The sequence below is a fragment of the Camarhynchus parvulus genome, chromosome 1 (genome assembly GCF_901933205.1).
Source record: "Camarhynchus parvulus chromosome 1, STF_HiC, whole genome shotgun sequence".
NCBI classification, from domain to species: Eukaryota; Metazoa; Chordata; class Aves; order Passeriformes; family Thraupidae; genus Camarhynchus; species Camarhynchus parvulus.
In genome coordinates this window covers 110,257,232-110,278,111 of record NC_044571.1, presented here as the reverse complement: position 1 = coordinate 110,278,111, position 20,880 = coordinate 110,257,232, and the positions used below count along the sequence as shown (strand labels likewise).

At 46.2% G+C, this 20,880-nt stretch overlaps 1 protein-coding gene across 1 annotated transcript in view; it reads left to right on the top strand.

The window, feature by feature from the left end:
* Positions 1 to 20,880, top strand: part of BCL9 (BCL9 transcription coactivator) — a 28,732-nt gene that overhangs the window by 5,797 nt on the left and 2,055 nt on the right. The window contains 8 exon segments of the mRNA XM_030971136.1: positions 9,189 to 9,271; positions 12,219 to 12,525; positions 14,087 to 14,403; positions 15,296 to 15,485; positions 15,956 to 16,055; positions 16,469 to 18,044; positions 18,047 to 18,697; positions 20,364 to 20,624. Of these exon segments, the coding sequence (XP_030826996.1) occupies positions 12,473 to 12,525; positions 14,087 to 14,403; positions 15,296 to 15,485; positions 15,956 to 16,055; positions 16,469 to 18,044; positions 18,047 to 18,697; positions 20,364 to 20,624 (3,148 nt within the window). The 5' untranslated portion in view covers positions 9,189 to 9,271; positions 12,219 to 12,472.

Below are 20,880 nucleotides of genomic sequence, written 5' to 3'. Positions count from 1 at the left end.
GAACAGCTCCTCCAGCTTACCTTGTTCTTTTTGCCAAAAATCATCTCTGAACGTATATGCGAGGTATCAAAAGAGAAGCCCTCTTGAAGAAGCTTTAAGCAGGGCCAACAGAAGAGTGTTGGGGCTTTGCTATGGAACAGTTTCTGCTGCCTCAAGACTTTCTGATGATACAGAACATGTACTGTAAATTGACGATAGACTATTTAGTATGGTTGCAATTAAGCAGTGAAACTCATGCTGTGAGAATCTTGCTGAGGAGCAAGAATTCAACAAGAGTTAAAAAGCATCAGATGTCTTTAAGAATATGAAGAATATTCAATTATCATAATCAGTGGCAGTAGAAATTTTGGAAGAGGTATTAAGCCTGTGGTCTAAGCCTTCTTTTTTATTCTGCTCTAGCAGTTGTGCTTCCATATTGGAAAAGGGAGGGAGAGATGGAGTAGCCTGTTGTGCCTGGGTTTGCTGCAGGGTTTTCACATCTCTCTGGAAACTTGATTGAGAACCAGCATATGAGATGTGCCATAGGCTTCTGGTTGGATCCAGGTGAACCATCCTTAAATCTGGTAAACTGTGGCTATTGTGAAGTGCTGCCTCACAACTTTTTACATTTGCTTTATTCCTACTTCTGTGGGTTGTTCTTACATATTCTTTTGCAGAGTTGAATGTGAGCACTCTGGTTTTGATCTACTTTGACAACACTAATTGAATTTATTTTAAATACTGTTATGAAATTGCAGTGAACTATATCTGAAGAATGAATGTTATCTCTTTAGAGAGATCCCTTTTTTCAGACAGACTTAAAAGCAGAAGTGGGATTTTCCTTGTTTGGCCTCCAAGAAGATGTTTGTGACATAGGGAAGGGAGATGAACAGGGGAGCTATAAGGTGTTTGGCCTGTTTGTTTTTTAAAGCCTAGGCAGAATCAATGAAATCCTTTCGAAGGAAAGGAAAAGTGCCTTTTACCACTGACATGATTTCTTTCAACAAAGAAAGATGGAGCCATGTCCTCTGAGATTTCACTGGAAATTGGGTGCTGTAATCTTGAAAACAACGCTGGTTTTACGTGCTCCTTAGTGGTACAGTTGATGGCATAAAGAGTGGATGATATACACAATAATTTAGCTGCATATGGAATCGAGGGAGAGCTTGCTGTTTTCTGTGTTGAGTTCAGAGCAGTTGTTGTTCAGGCACAGATAGCCACACAGCTTGCTGCCTGCTCAGCTCCTAGCACTGGCAGTTACTCTGAGCTGGGTGTCTTGTTTGCATGGCTGTTTGGCCTCTAAAGAAAGCAGTGCTGCTGTGTTTTCCTCCTCTGGTGAGGCTCTGTCTGCATAGTAGCAGAGCAAGAGAGCTTTAAATCACTGACCCACCTTGTCGCTGATGGTCTCTGTGTGCCTGTGGTTGTCCTCTGTGCCTTGTGAACAAAGGGTGCAGATATCTGTTTTACCTTATCAGCGGGGTGGCTGGGGCCTATGGGTTCTTTTAAAGCCAGGGTTGCTTGGATTTGGTGGCAGACTTGGGAACAGAGCTCGGCTCTTAACGGCCCTGTGATTTATCTACTCGACGGTGTTACTTACGCTCTACAAATTGCTTTAAGTCTGTGAGTCTGCCTGTGTATGTTGTGTCAAGCTATCTTTGCCACCTTTGCAATGTGTACAGAGTTGTGAAGACCTGAACAAAAATTCTGCTTTAGTGGTTCACTGATAAAAACACTGGGTGAGATCAAGCAGTGCAGACCATTTTTCAGGTTGCTCAGAGCTCTGCTTTCTGCATTTTACTAAACTGACTTCTTCAGGTGTCTTGATATCACTGTTCCACTGCCTGTGAAATGGCAAGGTTTTCTATGTACCAATCTGGATTTGTTTGAGGTTTGATTAGAAATGTATTTGCAGTGTAATATAAAACCAAGTCATAGTGTGTTAAGGTGAGCAGCTACAGCCTCAACAGGGACAGCTGGTACAATGGACAGTTGAGGCAGTCCTGTGTATGCAGAAACTCTTTTCAGAACTTCTGATGGTGGAAGTTTTCCACCACATTTTATATGTATGTATTAGGAAAAAAAACTAAAAAAACTTCAGGTCAAAATGATTTGACAGCTCGTTAGCAAGAAAATACTTTCTTCTGCCTCTTGAAAATAATAATTATATATATATATGCATATATACAAAAAAAATTAACCTTCTTGTGGTTGGGGGATAGAAGGTTGAAACTGTCAGGCAAATAGCCACCATCCAGCAGAAATGCTTCTGAATGCTTTAGTGAAAGGCAGCTTTGATTTGACAGTTATGAGGCTTTGAAAATAGCGCTGTGTTTATACAACACAGTAAATACTTTGAAGTGCGTTAGGCTGTGCTGTACATGCGTGGCTAACTAGAGGAATATTAAATGCCTACATCTTGTGTTGAGTGAGGGAGGATCCTGCAGCAATTGGAATTGCATGCTCCTCGTACTTCTATAAGATCGTGTCAAAGCAGTAGATTTGATAATAGACCTGATTATACAATTGCTTAATTTCTTGTCAAAATAACATTTTTACATGCAGTGTTCTGAGATCTTTGAGGTGACCTCATGTTATTTATCAAATGTCAGTTTTTCATCCCAGCAGCTTTGATATAATCATGTAGCATCGTGGAGTACTGTGTACATGCAGTTTTTGCTTGCTGGAGTTCTTTGAAGTGCCTTACTCCTTAGAAGAGTCATTGCTGTGTGGAGGATCCTGCATTTAATAACTGGGAAGCCAGTATTGGAATCACTGCACTGTGTCACTGAGGGTCGTGCTGCCTCTCACATGCCTAATGTGGGTCTAAAAGCAAAGGAATGAGAGGTTCAGTGCACCAGGGACAAGCACACCCTGGCAGACATTTTTCCCAGCAGTAAGCTGCCGGGATGTAGTAGGTCTTCAGCTCTGCTCCCGTGGGAATGCCAGATTTGTGGTGTTGAGCTCCCCAGGTGCCTGAGAACAGCAGGAGGGTTCATGCAGAGGAGCAGAGCTGGTGGTGACAGGACTGAACAAAAACTGGTCTGGCAGGCAGTGCTGGAAGGTAGTGATGCTCAGGGGGGCATTGGAAAAGTGCTCATTTGGGAGGAGAGAGAGCAGAGAGCTGTAAAGGTGAAGGTTAACATGAAGGAAGGTGTATGGCTCGCCCCCAGCAATTCCGGCTGGTGTCGTGTGTCATGTCCCCTTGCAGCAGAGTGGGGAATTGCTGCTTGCTGTAGCACTGGGTTTTTCTCAGAGGAGCTCTGTCCTGTACTGACCCATCCCAGCCCCACTTAGCTTATGAAAACTGACAAGATTGCAGCCCAAGGAGTTACGCCTGAGGATTGCTTCTTATCTTTCATTCTGGGAGCCTGTTGAAGGGATGCCGAAAGGGAAGGAAAAAAGCACTTGGGTTTTTTCTGTGCTGAGCTGATTAGTGACTCGTTTCTCCCAAACCTTTTGTTTAAGCAGTGTGGTGTTAATACTTGTAGAAGAGCAAACTGCTGTCTCCTTCATCCTGTCTCCCTGTCCAGTATTTCAGCATATTTTCCCTCAGCCCCTTTCAGCAGATTAGTTTCTAGAGAATGGCCTGCTGGCAAGTTTGACACAGGTGTCTTTTACCAGTGGTTGTTCATGCTGATGTCCCTATTTAAATTTTTCAAAAAATAAACCCAGAGAAGGAAGAGGAAGGAGATTGCCTGTGGCTTCTCTTAACTCCTGAAAAGTAAATGAAGTTTTGACAGAAGCCAAAGCTATGAAAGCAGGACATAGAGAACTCTCATTACCCACTGGACTCCTGCATGCCCACTGGACAATGCTGACTGATGCTAAGGCTATGAACTGCTAACATGACATGGAAAGCTGCAGAAGCCTGTCATATATTAGGGAAATACTGTTAAAATGTTTCTTGAAAAATCCCTTATTGCTCGAGCATTTGATCTTTATCAGTATTTACAATAGCTGGCACTCCATGGCAGCCCAGCTGCTGCTCAGGTGAGCAACGCTCCGCGTAGGGAGCTCCAAACTGCACTTGTAAAGTACATGGGCTGCTCCCAGCCCTGCTAACAGAGGTGGAGCTGAAGTGATGTTGGCAGCTGCGCTGGAGTGTGCCAGGCTGAGCTGAGGTCAGCGCGGTGTCGTGACAGGGAGCGCGATGGCAGCCCCGACACCCCGGCCGACCCGCACCTGCCAGTGCCACTGCTGCTGCTGCAGCTGAAATGGCAGGAGCGCTGAGGGGAAGTGCTCATCATGTTCCTGTTCAGAAGCAGATAGCTGTAGCTTAGGCTTTGAGGGGTTTTTAAAAGAATTTTTCTTTTGGCTTTTTCCCCAGACTGATTTCTGGAACTGTGTCAGAATCTGCCAAGAGCTTGTTCCAGTCCCAAGTGAACCAAGTAGTTCAAGTGTTTTTTACATAATAGCAGATGGGAAATTGAAAAGCTCTCAGTGTTTGTCTGTGTACACCTTGAATTTGGTCACCAGTGTCCATAAGTGTCTGTCTCCTCCACTGCTTTGGAGAAGGAGTTGTACAGAGTCAGATGCTGTCTAGGACAGCCATACATCCCCACTGAATTATGCACTGAGGTGTTAAATACATTAAAAATAAAGTTTAATGGACATACAGTTGTCTGTTTGACAAGAAGTGTTAGTGTTATTCACAACTCTTGAAAGTTACACTTGTGAGAGTAGCGGGCAACATGTCTGTTGCAAAAGACTGTTAGGGAATGGTTTTTTTAAAGCACCTAAAAAGACTGATTACTTATACGCCTTTATATCATGGCTACTGTTGGTTATCCATGTACTTGTCAAAAGGAAGAGAATAGTTGCTAGAGATACCATTTTCTCAGAAAAGGGGATAGTGACATGAGAAACTCATAAAGCACTTAATTCTCTGAGCCTTTGAGTTGGTATTGTGCTTTGTCAGTGATTGTCTTCACTGCGCATTTTAAGGATGTAGAGCAAAAGGTTGGATTTTCTGTGGCCTTTGTTGTTTTGAATGGACTTCAGGAGAGATTTGTTCTTTGGGAAAGGCCCCCATCTGTGGTGATAGGGGCTGGGAGGAAGTATGGGAGGAAGGGTGTCTGTACTGTCTTATTTGAGAGGTGTGGATGGGCAGGCACAGGTAGGCTCAGCAGAGCTGCATTGCGTGACCACACTGTACTGTGTTTGCATGGGCCTGATTAAATATTCTTACAGGAGGCTTATCCTGTGGTCCTAAATTCTTACATTAAATGAAGCAACTCAAGGGAACTTCTCTCCGTGTAATGGCATAGAATCTTGCATGCCCTTTCCCTGTCTGTGTCTGTTGGTCTTCAAGGTGCGACTTTCAGGTGAATCTGTCTTTGCTCAGCCCCTTGCTCTGTGCTTCAGGCTGGATCTAGTTGTGGGCAATAACCCACTCATTTAGAGTTCAACGGAGATGCTTACACACCACCACAGGAGAAGGTATTTTCCCTGTGGAAGTTGCAATGCTGCCTGGTGGAGATTGTGTAGCCCCCACATTCATGTCACCTAAACTTATTTTGCTACAAGTTCTTGATTATTCTGTTTATTGAGAGTAACTTCTGGTATAAAACTGTGAACATAGAGATTATCCTGTGTAGACTTTGGAATAGCAGTGATTTCTCTGATGTGGTAAGATGGAATTTTCTGGGAGACTGTGAGAATTTTGTGCATCATTTTTTATTGTTATGACATGAACATAGGAAAGTCCATACTGTTTCAGGGTAGGTTAGGACCATCTAAAAATGGATGACTGGCTGTGAGTTGCTGTCTAATCACCTTATAAGAACAACTTATCTCCACCTACCCTTAGGTATCCAAGTTACCTATCTGAAGGTACCTGAGGTATTTTCTGCCCTTGTTTACAAAAAAGGGCATTGGGACCTGGCAGAAGATGGGCACAAATGTATTTCAATAAGCATAAGTCTATGCATGCCTTTGCCATCAGTCAGCACTGCTTCCTTTGTGCCAGTGCCAGTGAGCACATGGACACTTTGTGGGATGAAACAGGAAAGTTGTCTCCTGAATATTATTTATATCTTCACAAGTGCTGGAAGGGATAGAGTTGGATTGGCTTACACTGGTTGATGTTGCTTTCCTGGGTCCAGTACAGAGCTGGTGTGCAGAAGGTAAGGTTGCATTTTTGACAGACCTATTTGAATGATGATGGGTTCAATCCTAGTAGTGTGACAGGCATGTGCTTTATCCATTCCTGGGAAAGGATGAGGAGGACAGCTTTTGCTAGGAGGCAGAGACAGATTTAAAGGTGTATTTAATAGCCCTGTGTAGGGACCCCTGTCTAAAAATTAGGACTGCTTCAAGGGATTGAAGTGTCTTGTGTCCCTCTATCCTCAAGTGTCATAGGGAGATGTATGGGGTGTAGAATATTCATGTAATTTTATCTATTTGCTTTTACGTGATCTTAAGGAAGTCGGACAGCTCAATAAAAGCTTTGAATAACACTTCCTGTGTCCTCCTTGTTTGCCAGTCGCTCTCCTTATCAATGAGGTGTGTAATCAAGCACTTTATTAAACAGCAGCTTATTAAAAAGTAATGTGCAGCTCAGCTGCAAGTGTGTAAAATAAGCAAATGCTCAACAAAACTGCTAAGTGCAGCACGTGATGAGCACCAGTGGTAGATCTTGGGTGTAGTGGAGTCACCTTTTGCCAGTGCAGCTGTTCTCCCTCTCATGTGGTTGAATGAGGGTCGGAGAAATTGGAGGTGCCCTTCCCAGTAAAAATGTGCTGAAGGAGCGCGTTGGCTGATTCATTGCCTTGCCCCACCTCCCAGGTCACACAGGGAATCCACTGGTGGATGCACTTGCAGAAGTTTGCTTCCTGGTGGCTGTCAGGATCAGTGGTTGCTCAAATGCCTCCTGCTGCTGCTATTCTTGGTTCCTTCTAAAGCTTCTGGTCTTCCCTTAGCAATCCCTTATTCCACTCTCTCTCCTTCCTTACCCCCTCCACTGTCACAGATACAATTCAGGGTGCAGGCTCAGTTGCATTCAAAGTTCTCATTTGTTTTCTGCAGCAGCAGGTCTTCAGCCTTTTTTCCTTTTCCATGCTGATTTTGAGCTCTCACCACCCTCAGTCCAGCACAGACTGACAGTCTCAGAAAGGCCATGGGGAAAATAGCAGTGTGCTCTTTCTTGTATGCAGAGAAAGGTTTCTTGCCTTTAATGCTTCATGTCACAGTCAGGCCACAAGTCTGATACTTTTATCTACTTGGTATGCTTTTATTTCATCTCTCCACATTCTCCTCCTCATAGAGGGAGAAAAGACTGAAGTGAATCAATGATAACTGCAGCTGTTCCTGCTGGAATAGCCATAATGCTATATACCTCCAGGTACTTGACCACTTGTCACTATCAAGCTTCTTCAGCTTAAGGCCATAAAATAGGAATTAGCTAGTTTGAATTTTTTTAAACCTTCTATTTGCAGTGCAGTAATATGGTGGCTGGTTCATGGAAGTACAGGGGTGGTCAAAATATTTAACTGAAAGGTAAACTGAGATGTGCATTTGCATCTTATTACTCTGTGGTAGCTGTTTTGTGTGCATGCTGTCAGCCTTTTGCCCTTAACTTCACTGCGATGCAAACTGCCTTGTGCTGACAGGGCTAAGACCGTGCAGGTGAGCCGCAGAGATGGGACACTAGGGAATGGAATTACAGTGCAGTAACTGGGTAGCCTAAAAGATCGATGGTGCCCCTCTTGCAGTCCTGAGCTATGGTCTGCAAGGCTGGGATTGAATGTTTCAAGGAATAGAGCTCTGAGCAATGTTTGTGATAGATTCTCTCCATCCTGATGTGTGCTGGTGTTCACACGCTTTCCTCTTTAAGGGAAAAGGTGATTCCTGTCCCTGCTCTCGTAGAGGTGTGTCAGTATTGGCACTGCCATGGCTTGGCCTGTATCGTTTCATTGGGTGGGGTGGGGGAAAGGGGAGAGGAGATATAACTGGGTAATTGGATTCAGGGATGATTGTGCTGCTGTGGTGAGTTTTACTGGATGAAGCAGCTTGTTGCGATAGGTGTTTGTTTCAGCTTCTGTCTGCAGGTGTGACTTGGCTAGATAAGGATGGTCTATCACGTTGATGATTTCATTGTTTGATTTGGCTGGACTGGGTGGAGAATGTAGCTGCATTGTTTGGGACTAGCTTTGTAGTTTGGTTTTGTGAAGTGGATTACATGGCAGCACATTGCTACATTATTAAGGTGAAGCTGCAGTAGATAATAGTGGGAGAATGTTGGAGGGAAGAGAATATGCACAGGCTTTCACAATGCATAACTAGTTGAGCCTCCAGCTCCTGTGTTTCTGTCAGGAGATCTGGTCAGCAGAATGCATTGGGATTACACAGAAGAATTTTGGTAGTGATTTCAGTTTGCAGTTGTACTTTAACTGCAAGGCTGTCCATGCTGTGTAAATAGCTGAGAGTGCTCTGAGATACCACACTGGCTCTGACAGTGTGAGTGTTGTCTGGATTCATACTGTCTTGCAGCCTCTACAGTTTTCACAGCGGGTGAGGGAGAAGCTGGCAGGTCACTGCTGGTTTTTTTGCTAACCTCAAATTTAGCAGTAAGCTGCTCTTCAGAGCCTGCGTTTCCCTGTATTGCTGAAAGTTCAGGCACTTAAACTTGCTTTGGATTCCCTTCCTCCTGTAGGGTGTGCAATGATGTGAAGTAGGAGCTGCCAGAGCAGTAGATAGTGCTTCCTGCTTCTAAAAGCTGCCTGGTTTTCCCCTAGATGTGATTGCCTGGCTTTACCTGATATTTGATGTTTCTGTTTATACATTGTCTGGCTGTGGAGGAGGTTGCACATATGAAGCACAAGGGTTTGGCAGGAGTTGCTGGGCACATTGTGAGGGGAAGGTGAGCCTTTGAAGAGAGATGGGTGCAGAGAAGGGAAGATGACATGCCCAAGCTTTGTGCCAGCTTCTCTAAGCACAGATGAGCTCATGGGAATCCAGCTGGCTAAACTTGAGAGTGCTAAAGCAGGTCTGCCCTATTTCCCCTCCATGGGCAGCGTGGATCTTCAGAGTCTTCCGGTCTGATGGTGGCTTCTTGGGTGCTGATAAATCTTTCCAAGCTGAGCAGAGGCTTCCCCTTGGTGGTTCAGAGCAGCTTTTGATTTCTCTGCTTCTGTGGTTGAATGCATGGAAGGGGTGTACAGCTTAGCTGTGAGTTCTTGTTGGTGAAACCTTTTCTCTTCTTTTTCCAGGTGACTGTTTTTTGTGAGACAAGTGGTTTGCAACTCATGGCCTCCACGATGAGTACTGCAGTGTCGTGACACCAGGGGTCTTGGTAAGCTACTTGTTGGAAAAACAAGGATCTACAATATCTCCACGAATGCAGATCCATCTCTTTTGTCTATGCAGTTAAAGTTTGAATTAATTTAAAGCCATCCAAATTGTAGGCGGCAAGCAAGTGGGGTGGGGCTACATTTTCTCCTGTTCTCACCTCCTCTTCTGAGCTTGTAATGATAGTGATGCGGTTACATGATCAACCAGGTCAGGGGGAAAATCCAGCTGGATAGAAATTTTTGTTGTTCTCCTTGGGTTAGTTTGCATTCAGATCTTTCCCTGATGTGGTGAGAATGAGTAGCCAGCTGAACCATCCCATTTCTCTGCAGCCTTTGCCTGCCATACCTTAAAGCCATCTTGAAAATACAGCCTTGGATGTAGCTTTCCAAAATGTCTTGAAAAGTGGTTTGACCATTTACTGTCACTGACCCTACCTCTAATTTTAAAGCAATGATACAGGCTTTGCTATGGTAGGCAGACTCCAGCTGCAAAAATACATTTCTCTAGGGCTTTTCCATTATTGAACCCTAGATTCCCAGGCATATATGTGTTAGAAGTGCATTGAGAAAAATCATGAGACATTCCATTTCACATTATAAAAGATGGTACATTCCCCATGTGCAGAAATAAGAAACTGAGGAAGTTGAGTTGCTCCAATGAATATTTTGATGTATCCTTTATAGCTCTCTCTGGTAAGAATAAATTTAAACTGAGATTGGAAAACACAATTCCCTTGCACAGCACATCACTTCTAGTATATGGAAGATGTGTATATAGAATAATAAAAAAGGTTAAAAAATTGGAGGGTTCTCCTCCCACCCCTGGGTGAAGTACTTGAAAGTTTGGTGATGTCAGGAATCCCATGTAGCCAGTGTGATTGTGATTCTTATCTTCATGTTTTCTCATTGCACTGTACAAGACTGGGACCCTTGAGACAATTCTCATCCTGTAATAAAAGGTAACATAATGTATAAATATCCAAATGGAAAAGCAGAGGATTAAGCAAGCAGAATACTTAAGTTCATCATGCAGGCATCTATGTCCTGCTGTAAGCATCAAGCTCTGCACACTGTTGTGCTGTTACTCCTGTTCGCATTTTTTTTTACCTGGAATTCACTGTATTTTCAGTCACACCTTCACCTTTAGTGAGGGTGCAGAAGTTTCACAGAGTTCCACTGTCTTTTACAGATGTGTCAATCTCTTGGAAAGCAGAGTTGGGTGCTGTTGATAATGTTACAGTTTTATTTAACAAAACAGACACAGGAGCCAAATTTGCATGCAAAGATGATACAATTTAGATATGTGTGAAGAGATTCTGTCTCCTCTTTAATGTATCTGTATAGAACCAGCTGTAATTGCAACATGATAGTAGGAACAAAAGGGATAGGGTAACTCCAACATTGTTCCCAAAATCAGCGGGATAACCAGCTAATAGCCCCAGAGAGGTGTGTGAGTCCTCTGGAGTGTGTGGCTCAGACTGAAGTTCATCTGATTATGCTTGATAAGAGGCCTTTAAAATGAGACATTTCCTGCAGCAACATTCCCCACATTAATAGGTTCATGCAGCACAGTGGAGGTGAGAATAGGCAGTAGGATGACTTCTCTGACTCATTGAGGAGATGTGGGGTAGAGAGGAGAATTTTTGTAGGTGATGCAGAACTTCACACAACTACTGCAGTGTGGATCATATTAAAGTAGAGCAGCACAAAGTCACTAAGATGTGTAACAGCACAACCTCACAACTGTACAAATTTGGGGAACTGAAAAACCATGGTGCTTAATACTTAAGTTGCTGGTAACTTTACTTGGCCAGAGGTGATCACAAAGTGCCCGTGTCTTTTAATCCTCTGGTGTCATCAGCACATTAGCCAATTTTTTGTTTTAAAATGCAGTTTGAACACTAGTTTCTTCATAAAATTCAAGACACTCCCATCCTAATAAGATTTATTTTGTTTCATTTGGTATATATGGGAAGAAACTACTTCTTTGGTGCTGAGAAGGAATATCGAGAATACTTACATTTGAATAATATTTAACTAGCAATGCTTAATACATTAACAATAAATCTTGGTTAGATTCTAAATTAAGTGGATTTGCATCTGAGTAGGTGAGATGAACAGGAGAGATTTTGTTGAAACATAAACAAGACAGAAATTTGTTCCAAAATAATTTAGCCCAAAGCACGTAAACAGTAATGTTCAATAGTTTCCACCTCCAGAAACAGCTTTATGTGCCTTACTGCCTGCGTCATGCATATTGTTTCTTAGAAAGAAGCTGAAAAAGCAGCTGCTTTTTTTTGTGCCTTTTTTTTTTAAAGCCTCATTAATGTGCGGTGTGTTACTGAGCAAATTTAGCTGGGTACTACTCCAGTGCTTTTTTGACCTTTCTAATAGATATGATGAGTGACTAACCCCTCATGCTTTCAGAGTAATCACACAGAGCAGTAACTTACAGGTGGTCAGGAAGGAATTTTATTTTATTTTTCTCCCTTTGTGTAACCCTTAGCACACATCATTGAACATATGTCTGGGTATATTGGACCAAAGAGACAAAAGATTTAAGCAGAGTTTATGTTCTTAAGAAATATCAGATTACGGCCATTCACAGGGGAATTTTGGATAGCTAAGTCATGTTGGGGATTTGTACTTTTGGCTTCCTACTGACTTTTGAAGTGTCTTTAATGTAAGTGTTCAGATACAAGGTGCTTCCCTGTTTTGTTGACTCCAGAATGATTTGTTTTGGACAAAGGAAAGATGGCCTCACTGCCTGTAAACTGAATGGCCAGCCAGGGCTGCCTCTGGTCTGAAACTCACATCTGTCTGAAAGCTCTTCTTCTCTGTCTTCTTGGGAATGGGGGAAGAATTGCCGTGCATTGCTTCACACCAGACACATCTGCTTGGGAAGTTCCTCATTGGTTTTCTGTTCTCTCCTTGTGGGGTGGTTTGCAGCGTGCCCTGGAGATGCGAGACTTCCCCTGGGCAGCAGGAGGCACGCATCTAGAGAATGCTGGAGCTGCAGGAGGGAAGTGCCCAGTGCAAAAGCAGCGAGGAGCAAAGAGAAAAAAGGCAAGCAGGCAGCCAGCACTGAGAGAAGCGGGTGGCAGGAAGTGCTTCGACGCTGCCTCTGGCGGCACGCTCCCCAGAGGAACTTGACGAGAGCCCATCTGCGTGTGTGTGAGACTGTGAGCTCAGGATTTCTGTCAATGCATTCCAGTAACCCCAAAGTGAGGAACTCCCCGTCAGGCAACACACAGAGGTAAGGAGAAGAGCCTGCAGTCAGCTGCTGTGGGTTGGTGCACATTGCCACCCTGCCCTGCTGCTGGATTAGCCCAAGGACTGTGGCAGTGTGGCTTCCTGGTCCCTCTGTGCTCCCATTAGCCTGCTGAGTATCTGAGCAGTGGCTGCACAGTGCTGGTGGTCTCCGTGCTTGCAAGGCTCAGGATGAGCTGAAAGCTGTAAACCCATGAGGCGTGGATTCTCTGTTCTTTGTGCTCTCCTCCCTTCCACCAGGTGCCTGGATAGGCTGTAGGAGAGTAAACCTGCTGTTTCTATCTTGGTTTTTTTCCCTTTCCTCCTCTTCTTATTATCTATTTCCTGAGAGATAGTTGGGCATCAGAAGGTCTCTCTCTGTACTTTCACACAAAATGCTTTCTCCATATTATTGGCTTGAACAGCCTGGAGAAGTGATCAACTGAGCACTGAGATCCTCTGTGTCAGTCACCTGCCAGTGCAGCTGGGCAGCATTTCTTCTCCACTAATTTGGAAAGGGAAAAATAGGAAAGCAAAGCAGTGTCCAGGGACTTTAGGATGGTTCTGATTGACAGCATTCTTGAGTTTGAGTATTTACTCCTAGAGGTCATCTGGAGCTTAACAGTATTTCAGAGAGAATGCTTCTGAGTCAGATGTCTGTCCAGAGGAAGGAACAGCTTGTGTGAGACCCACGGTGAGGATGCTAGCAAGCACTGCCTGTTGGAAGTGATAGTGATGATGCTAAAACACAATGCAGAGGATATAATAGCAGTGGAGGGTGAGGAGGGAAGGGATGCCTAATACCTGTAGAACCCAGAGGAGCAAAATATTTTTAGGGTGCAGTTTGCTGGATGGAAGAGGAATGAAAGACTCCGAGTCTCCTTTGGCAAACTGAGGAGGATTCATGTGCCCCATTTTGCAGGAGTGTGCTTGGAGATGGTATCCTTCTCTTTCCTTATTCAGAGGCAGGTTGTAGCTGGTTTAATTGTTTTCACGGTCAGAGGTTTGTGTTTCTCTGGCAGCTCGCCCCAGTGGATGACGAATGCTGCAGTAATGCTGGGTTTTCCTTGTGCTCCCTGTAGAACTGGATAGGGAGGTGCAAGGGAGGGGTTGGGGGGGGTCTGCTGATCAGAGCTGCAGTGTACTTGGGGTCCAGGAGAATGGTGAGGGGAACTTTATAGTGCCTTGTTTGTTTACTCTGAGCTGGTCTTGGTGTGAGGTGCTTCTCTGTGCACATAGAAACCGTTGTCTTTATTGACAGAAGCGCCAGAGGTGGGTCCTCATGTGACAGCAGTTTCTGGGATCTGGCAGGTCTGTGGTTTGCCCTGGTGCCTTCTTGAGCAATGAGATTCCATCTTGGATAATAACCCTTTCAGGGCATGTTCAAAAAAGCACCTGCATGACTCTAAGCTTGCAGGCATTTTTTATTTGTCAGCAATTGTCTTAGCTTGTAAAGGTGACAGTGGTTGTTTCTGCTTCACTCTAATCTGTTCCTACAGGGCTGAATGAATCAATGGTGTGATTTGTCACTTTTTCCTTTTCTTTCTTTTTTTTTCCTCTCTCCCCAGTAGCCCCAAATCAAAGCAGGAGGTGATGGTCCGTCCTCCTACAGTGATGTCCCCGTCTGGCAACCCTCAGCTGGATTCCAAATTTTCCAACCAAGGCAAACAAGGGGGCTCCACCAGCCAATCCCAGCCCTCTCCCTGTGACCCCAAAAGTGGAGGTCACACCCCCAAAGTGCTCCCGGGCCCGGGTGGGAGTATGGGGCTGAAGAATGGGGCTGGAAATGGTGCCAAGGGGAAGGGGAAGAGAGAGAGGAGCATTTCAGCAGACTCCTTTGAACAGAGGGAAGCTGGGACTCCTAATGATGACCCAGAAATCAAAGGTATGTTTGCTAGGGTTCATGTGCAAGTGCACACTATCAGTCTGAATCCTCTGTGAGATGGAGAATTGCTCTGGAAGTATTAGTGAAACATTTTGTTTGTCTGGGGTTCTCAAAGTTCCAGCCAATGAAGTCTAAAGGTCTTGAAAGCAGGCAAAGAGGAGAGGTTGTCATAGCTGGCATTGGTAAATGTCTTGTTCACGCTCGGTTAGAGCCCAGACCTGACTCTGGTGGGAAAGTTCCTTTGTAACTCTTAAACTCCCCCAGAGGATTTAAAAGTACAAATGCAACCTGTTGGTCTCCTTCTGGCCTTTGGCCTTCCAGGAACTGTTCTGTTGTAACTGGGGTTTTAACAATATGCAGGTCTGTTTTGTCAACACAGATACATAACCCATAGCACCCTGACTGGTAACACAAGCCAGAGAGCTGGGATTTCTGTTCCTGGCTCCAACATTGCCTCTGTGAGGCAGTGCAAAACCAGACCACATCCTCAGTTGTCCATTTGCTAGGTCACCTAGCTAAGGTGGCTGAACAAAAGAAAAAGTAGTTTTGCAGGAGTGTTTTCTGAGGCAGACATATTTATCTTTGCTCCTACATAAAAGTGTAGTTTTCCTGCTTTTTTATGTGGTCATTAGAGAATTCAAAGAGATCAGTTGTGGGAACTGCCACTTTCCTTGGAAAGGGACACAAGAGGAGCTTTCTCCCAGTGTTGCATGAAGTACACCAAGGCTTTAGAGGAAAGACTTGTGGTGTAACAGAAGAATTGCCTTCAGTGGTGCTTGAGGAAGAAGCAGAAAATTTCAGAGGAGAAAAAGCTCTGATCAGTTTCCAGAATTGATTTGCAAAGAGATCCCATGATAGTGATTCCCTGCTTTTCCCCTTTGTCCCTTTCCAGACTGCAATTCTGCTGATCATGTGAAATCCCAGGAGTCTCAGCACACACCACACTCCATGACTCCTTCAAATGCTTCAGCCCCACGGTCTTCCACACCTTCCCATGGTCTGACTGCCACTTTGGAGCCAGCAAGTGGGCAGAAGACTCCATCCAAAGTGGTTTACGTCTTTTCTACTGAGATGGCCAACAAGTAAGTAGGTAGCTGCTTGAATGTCTTCTGGGAGCAGGAATTACATTTGTGCTCATCTTTTAAGAGATTATCAAGGGCACTTTCTGCATCAAGTAGCAAAAAGTCATTACTTGTTTTGGGGAGGCTGAAGAGGTTGGAGTGGACCATATCCCTACCTTCTTTGCTCTGAGAAGTAATTGATTCATTCTCTGAGGTATGGGTATATATATTTTTTTGGCAAATACTGGTGGATATTGTTTTGCAATCCATGCAATGGATAGAAGCCAGGATGGCTTAAACTGAGACATGAACCCTGAATGCTGATGAGTTTGTAGATGTAAGCATTTTTCTTTTGCTACTCATCTACAGTGAAATATGTGTGGCTAAATCTTTCTCCCTTTTGCCAGCTGAAAGATAGAAAGGAGGCCAGTTAAGAAAAATTGATTCTTGGTTTCAACTGGATATGTGCATCTGCCTGTCTGTCTTTGCAGGGCTGCAGAAGCTGTGCTGAAGGGACAGGTGGAAACCATTGTGTCCTTTCATATCCAGAACATCTCAAACAGCAAGGCGGAACGAAACACTGTACCCTTGGTAGGGAATACCTGCATGGGGGTGAGAAGGGGAAATTGTAAATGTGCCTGTGTCTGGTTCAGAGAGATGGATGATTATTTACACTCTGAAATATGTTTTAGGAAGACAGACCGTTGCCATTCAGACTGCAAATAAATGTCTTGGGTCATCCAAAAAAGAGTTAGAGTCTTGCAATATTTGGGTAGTGTATTTCCAACCTGTAGGTCATGCAGAGCTAGCACAGACAAAAGGGGTCCCTGCAGTAATGCCTTGAGCAAAGCAGGTTTCTGCATTGCCAAGAGGCTGCTGTGTAATTGCTGCATGAAGGCAAATTTTGGGCTGGTGGGATTGAGATAGGGTATTTCGTTTGCACTGTTGCTTATGTGACACGGCTGTAAGAAGAGCAAGTGACTGAGTGTGGCTTTCTCTTGCAGAATCCTCAGATCACTGCACTTCGGACTGAACCCAAGCCCCTGCCACAGCCCCAGCCCCCCGCTGCCCAGGACCAGAACCCTCCCCAGAACGCCAAAATGCAGCCGACTCCGCCTGTGTCAGCGCCAGTATCCAAACCCACTGGCCCCCCATGTCCCATAGATCAGGACAGTCCCAGTGTGGAAAGCAAAGTGATGTCTGTGGGCAGCCCTGCCAACTCTACCCCGTTGCAGACAGAAGGATTTGGGCAGAGTTCAACCCCCAATAATCGAGCGGTTAGCCCAGTTTCCCAAGGTAGCAATAGCTCTGCTGCGGAGCCCAAAGGCCCTCCCCAGCAGGGGTCTGGTGGGGACCCATCCAGTTTGGGTGAGAATCCCGATGGACTGTCACAGGAGCAGCTGGAGCACCGAGAGCGCTCGTTGCAGACCCTGAGGGACATCCAGCGCATGCTCTTCCCTGATGAGAAGGAGTTTGCAGGAGGGCAAAGTGGGGGGCCACCCCCAAATGCTGGGGTGCTGGATGGTCCCCAAAAGAAACCCGAAGGGCCGATACAGGCTATGATGGCTCAATCCCAAAGTTTAGGCAAAGGGTCGGGGTCTCGGACAGATGGAGGGGCTCCTTTTGGCCCTCAAGGACACAGGGACATGCCTTTTTCCCCAGATGAAATGGGGCCACCACCAATGAACTCCCAGTCAGGAGCCATAGGCCCCGACCACTTGGACCACATGACTCCTGAGCAGGTGGCCTGGCTCAAGCTGCAGCAGGAGTTTTACGAGGAGAAGAGAAGGAAGCAAGAGCAGGTGGTTGTGCAGCAGTGTTCCCTGCAGGACATGATGGTCCACCAGCACGGGCCTCGTGGGGTGGTCCGAGGTCCTCCCCCTCCTTACCAGATGACCCCTGGTGAGGGCTGGGGACCTGGGGGTCCGGAGCCCTTCCCTGAAGGCATGAACATGTCACACTCTCTGCCCCCCAGGGGCATGGCCCCTCATCCCAATGTGCCCGGGAGCCAGATGCGCCTGCCTGGTTTTGCAGGAATGATGAACCCTGACATGGAAGGCCCCAATGTCCCGAATCCCGCCTCACGGCCTGGGCTTTCAGGAGTTAGTTGGCCAGATGATGTGCCAAAAATCCCAGATGGGCGAAACTTCCCCCCTGGTCAGGGTGTCTTCAGTGGCCCTGGCCGAGGGGAGCGGTTCCCCAATCCGCAGGGCCTGCCTGAAGAGCTCTATCAGCAGCAGCTGGCTGAGAAACAGATGGGCCTCCCTCCTGGTCTGAACATGGAAGGCATCAGGCCTGGCATGGAGATCAACAGAATGATGCCCTCCCAGAGGCACATGGAGCCTGGGAACAACCCCATCTTCCCTCGCATGCCGGTAGAAGGACCGATGAGCCCATCTAGGGGGGACTTCCCAAAAGGAATACCCCCACAAATGGCTTCTAGCAGGGAGCTGGAGTTTGGGATGGGCCCTGGCAGCATGAAGGGGGACATGGGCATGAATGTCAGCATGGGCTCCAACCCACCCCTGGTCCCTCAGAAGCTGAGGGAGGCAGGAGTCGGGCCGGAAGAGATGATGAAGCTGCGCCCGGTGTGTCGGAGATGCTCTCCTCTCAGCAGAAAATGGTGCCGCTGCCGTTTGGGGAGCACCCGCAGCAGGAGTATGGCATGGGTCCCAGGCCTTTCCTTCCCATGTCTCAGGGCCCAGGAGTCGGTCTGCGGAATCTCAGAGAACAGATGGGGCCTGACCAAAGGACTAACAACCGGCTCAGCCACATGCCGCCACTACCTCTCAATCCCACCAGTAACCCGAATAGCCTCAACACTGCTCCCCCTGCGCAGCGCAGCCTCGGCCGCAAGCCCTTGGATATCTCTGCGGCTGGCCAGGTGCATTCGCCAGGAATCAACCCCCTGAAGTCCCCCACCATGCGCCAGGTCCAGTCTCCCATGATGGGGTCTCCCTCGGGGAACCTCAAGTCCCCTCAGACGCCCTCCCAGCTGGCAGGAATGCTCGCGGGCCCCACTGCCGCAGCTGCTGCTGCCTCCATTAAATCCCCCCCTGTCTTGGGGTCTGCTGCTGCTTCTCCTGTCCACCTCAAGTCTCCGTCTCTCCCCGCACCTTCTCCTGGATGGACTTCATCTCCAAAGCCTCCTTTGCAGAGCCCTGGGATTCCCCCGAACCACAAGGCGTCTCTAACCATGTCTTCTCCAGCCATGCTGGGGAACGTGGAGTCGGGTGAGTGCTGCCTCTGCTAGCCAGATTTGGTGCTTTGGTACATGTTGGGTCATCCAAGATGTGCAGCAAAGGGAGGGAGGAGGGTTCCTGCAGCAGGATAAGAGCTGGATGGCCCTTTCCCTATTTGACGTGGGCTGTGCTGAGGATTTGGTGGGTGGCCATGCAAGTGGAGGGTGAGGACTTCTCCTCCTCCTGTTGTATTTGTGGATTTGCACCCTGCCTCCCATTTGTTGAGCTGTGCGGTGATCCACTCTGAGGATGTAAAAGCAAAAGGATGGGCTTGAGAGGTGTGAAAAGATATGGCGGATCGATGGGAGAAATCTCTCCTTGGAAGGGCTTTGTGCTGTTCTTCCATAGCTCACAGTCGTTGTAGCTCAACAGAGACCCAGTTGATGTTATTAAAGCACTTTGGTATAAAAGGTTCCTACAGAGACGTGCTGAGCAGTTAACCAGCTGTGTATCTACACACGGGTCAGGAATGGTCGGTCCTTTCTAGGTTTACATTGCAGACAGGAAGTTGTGATTCAGTTGTTCAGACTTTCAAGCATTTTGGAGCGATCTAACCACCGCTGTACATAACATTTGGTTGTGTGCTGGGCTGTGCTGTGCCTGGGACCTTGGGGTCCCGCTGCTGGCACACCTCTGCACTCACCCTTCTCAAAGCTCACCCTCCCTTCAGTCCAGGCTTCCAGAGCTCTGGGCAGCCTTCCCGCCCGGGAAATTCTCCTGGCTGGGAGAGTGGAGCCCTTTGCCCACGTTGCCCTCTAGTGCTGCCGCGGGTAACAGCGGGGACCAGGACTGGGATGTGCCTGTGGGGTCGGCGGCTTGGGAGGGCACCCAAGTGCTTCAGTCTGTGCCTTACTTAGTGCTTAATGAATGCTTTGACATGCAGCTCTTCCAAACCTTGGATCTTCCAGCATTGCAGTTTTTTTATATTCCCTATTCTCATTTCCTCTTTTTGGCTGGGAGGGGCTGAGGAACGTGCAGTGAATTTTCAGTGAGAGTACAGCTTCAGTTTAGCATCTGCACATTGGTCTGGGTGGCATAAAATTCATCAATGAGGAACAAAGGAGATTGGAAGTGCAGCTAAGTTACTTCTAATTTTGTGAGAGCAAAGGATGATATTAAGTTAATAGGTGCAGAGAATGTTTCTTTCATTGAAATAAGCAGCTAATATCTCTGTATGAAACAGGAAATGCAACGTAAACAGGGAGTTTTACTTGTAGCTCCTGATGCAGCTTGTCAAAAATGTGCTCGCATGTCTCAGCATAATATCTGCTACAGCTTGCCTTGTGCTGCATGTCTTTTTTGATTTTAGATTTTGATTTTTATGGCTAGCTCTGCTACCTAAGTCTGTCTTCATTGTATGGAAATGAATAGTAAAATTTTCAGACTAAACTGGTAATTCTTCATGTGGATTTGTGGAGGCTTAAGATAGTTCTAGTTAGAAGTGAGATGCAGTGGGATAACAGATATTAATCAACATGACCAATAGGCTTATTTTTCTGGTTACCTTTCGTAATCATTGACTGCATTAGTCATGTAAAGTCTTGCAATAGGAAAGATTTCCAGGTTTTGAGATTTCTAGGGGAAAAGAGTTTGATTTAAGAAAAACAGTGAGAAGGAGAAAAATTTAAATTCATTCTCTTTTCTTTTTTTCCCTAAGGTGGTCCACCTCCTTCCACAGTCAGCCAGTCTGCTCCTGCGACTCTCCCTGGAAATCTTCCCTCTAGCAGTCCTTACACAATGCCTCCAGAGCCAACCCTGTCCCAGAATCCCCTCTCCATTATGATGTCCAGGATGTCCAAATTTGCCATGCCCAGCTCTACACCGCTCTATCATGATGCCATCAAAACTGTGGCCAGCTCGGATGACGACTCCCCTCCAGCACGCTCCCCAAACTTGCCACCTATGAACAGCGTACCAGGTAAGAAAATCAAAGAAACATAAGCACAAGGCATCAGGGTGATTTTTGGGAAACCTCATCAAAGGAAGACAGTGAGATGGGAAAAAACTTGAGGAATATATAGCCATGGGTTGTTTTTGAGGAAACATTTACAATTCTCTGAGATGGAAATTCTCCTTGTAACTGTTTTTTTCTGTGCAGAAAGTTTGTGTTCTTCAGAAGGTGTCTAACATGGAAAGCACTTGTGTATGGGAGAGATTGCCCCTCAGGCAGACTG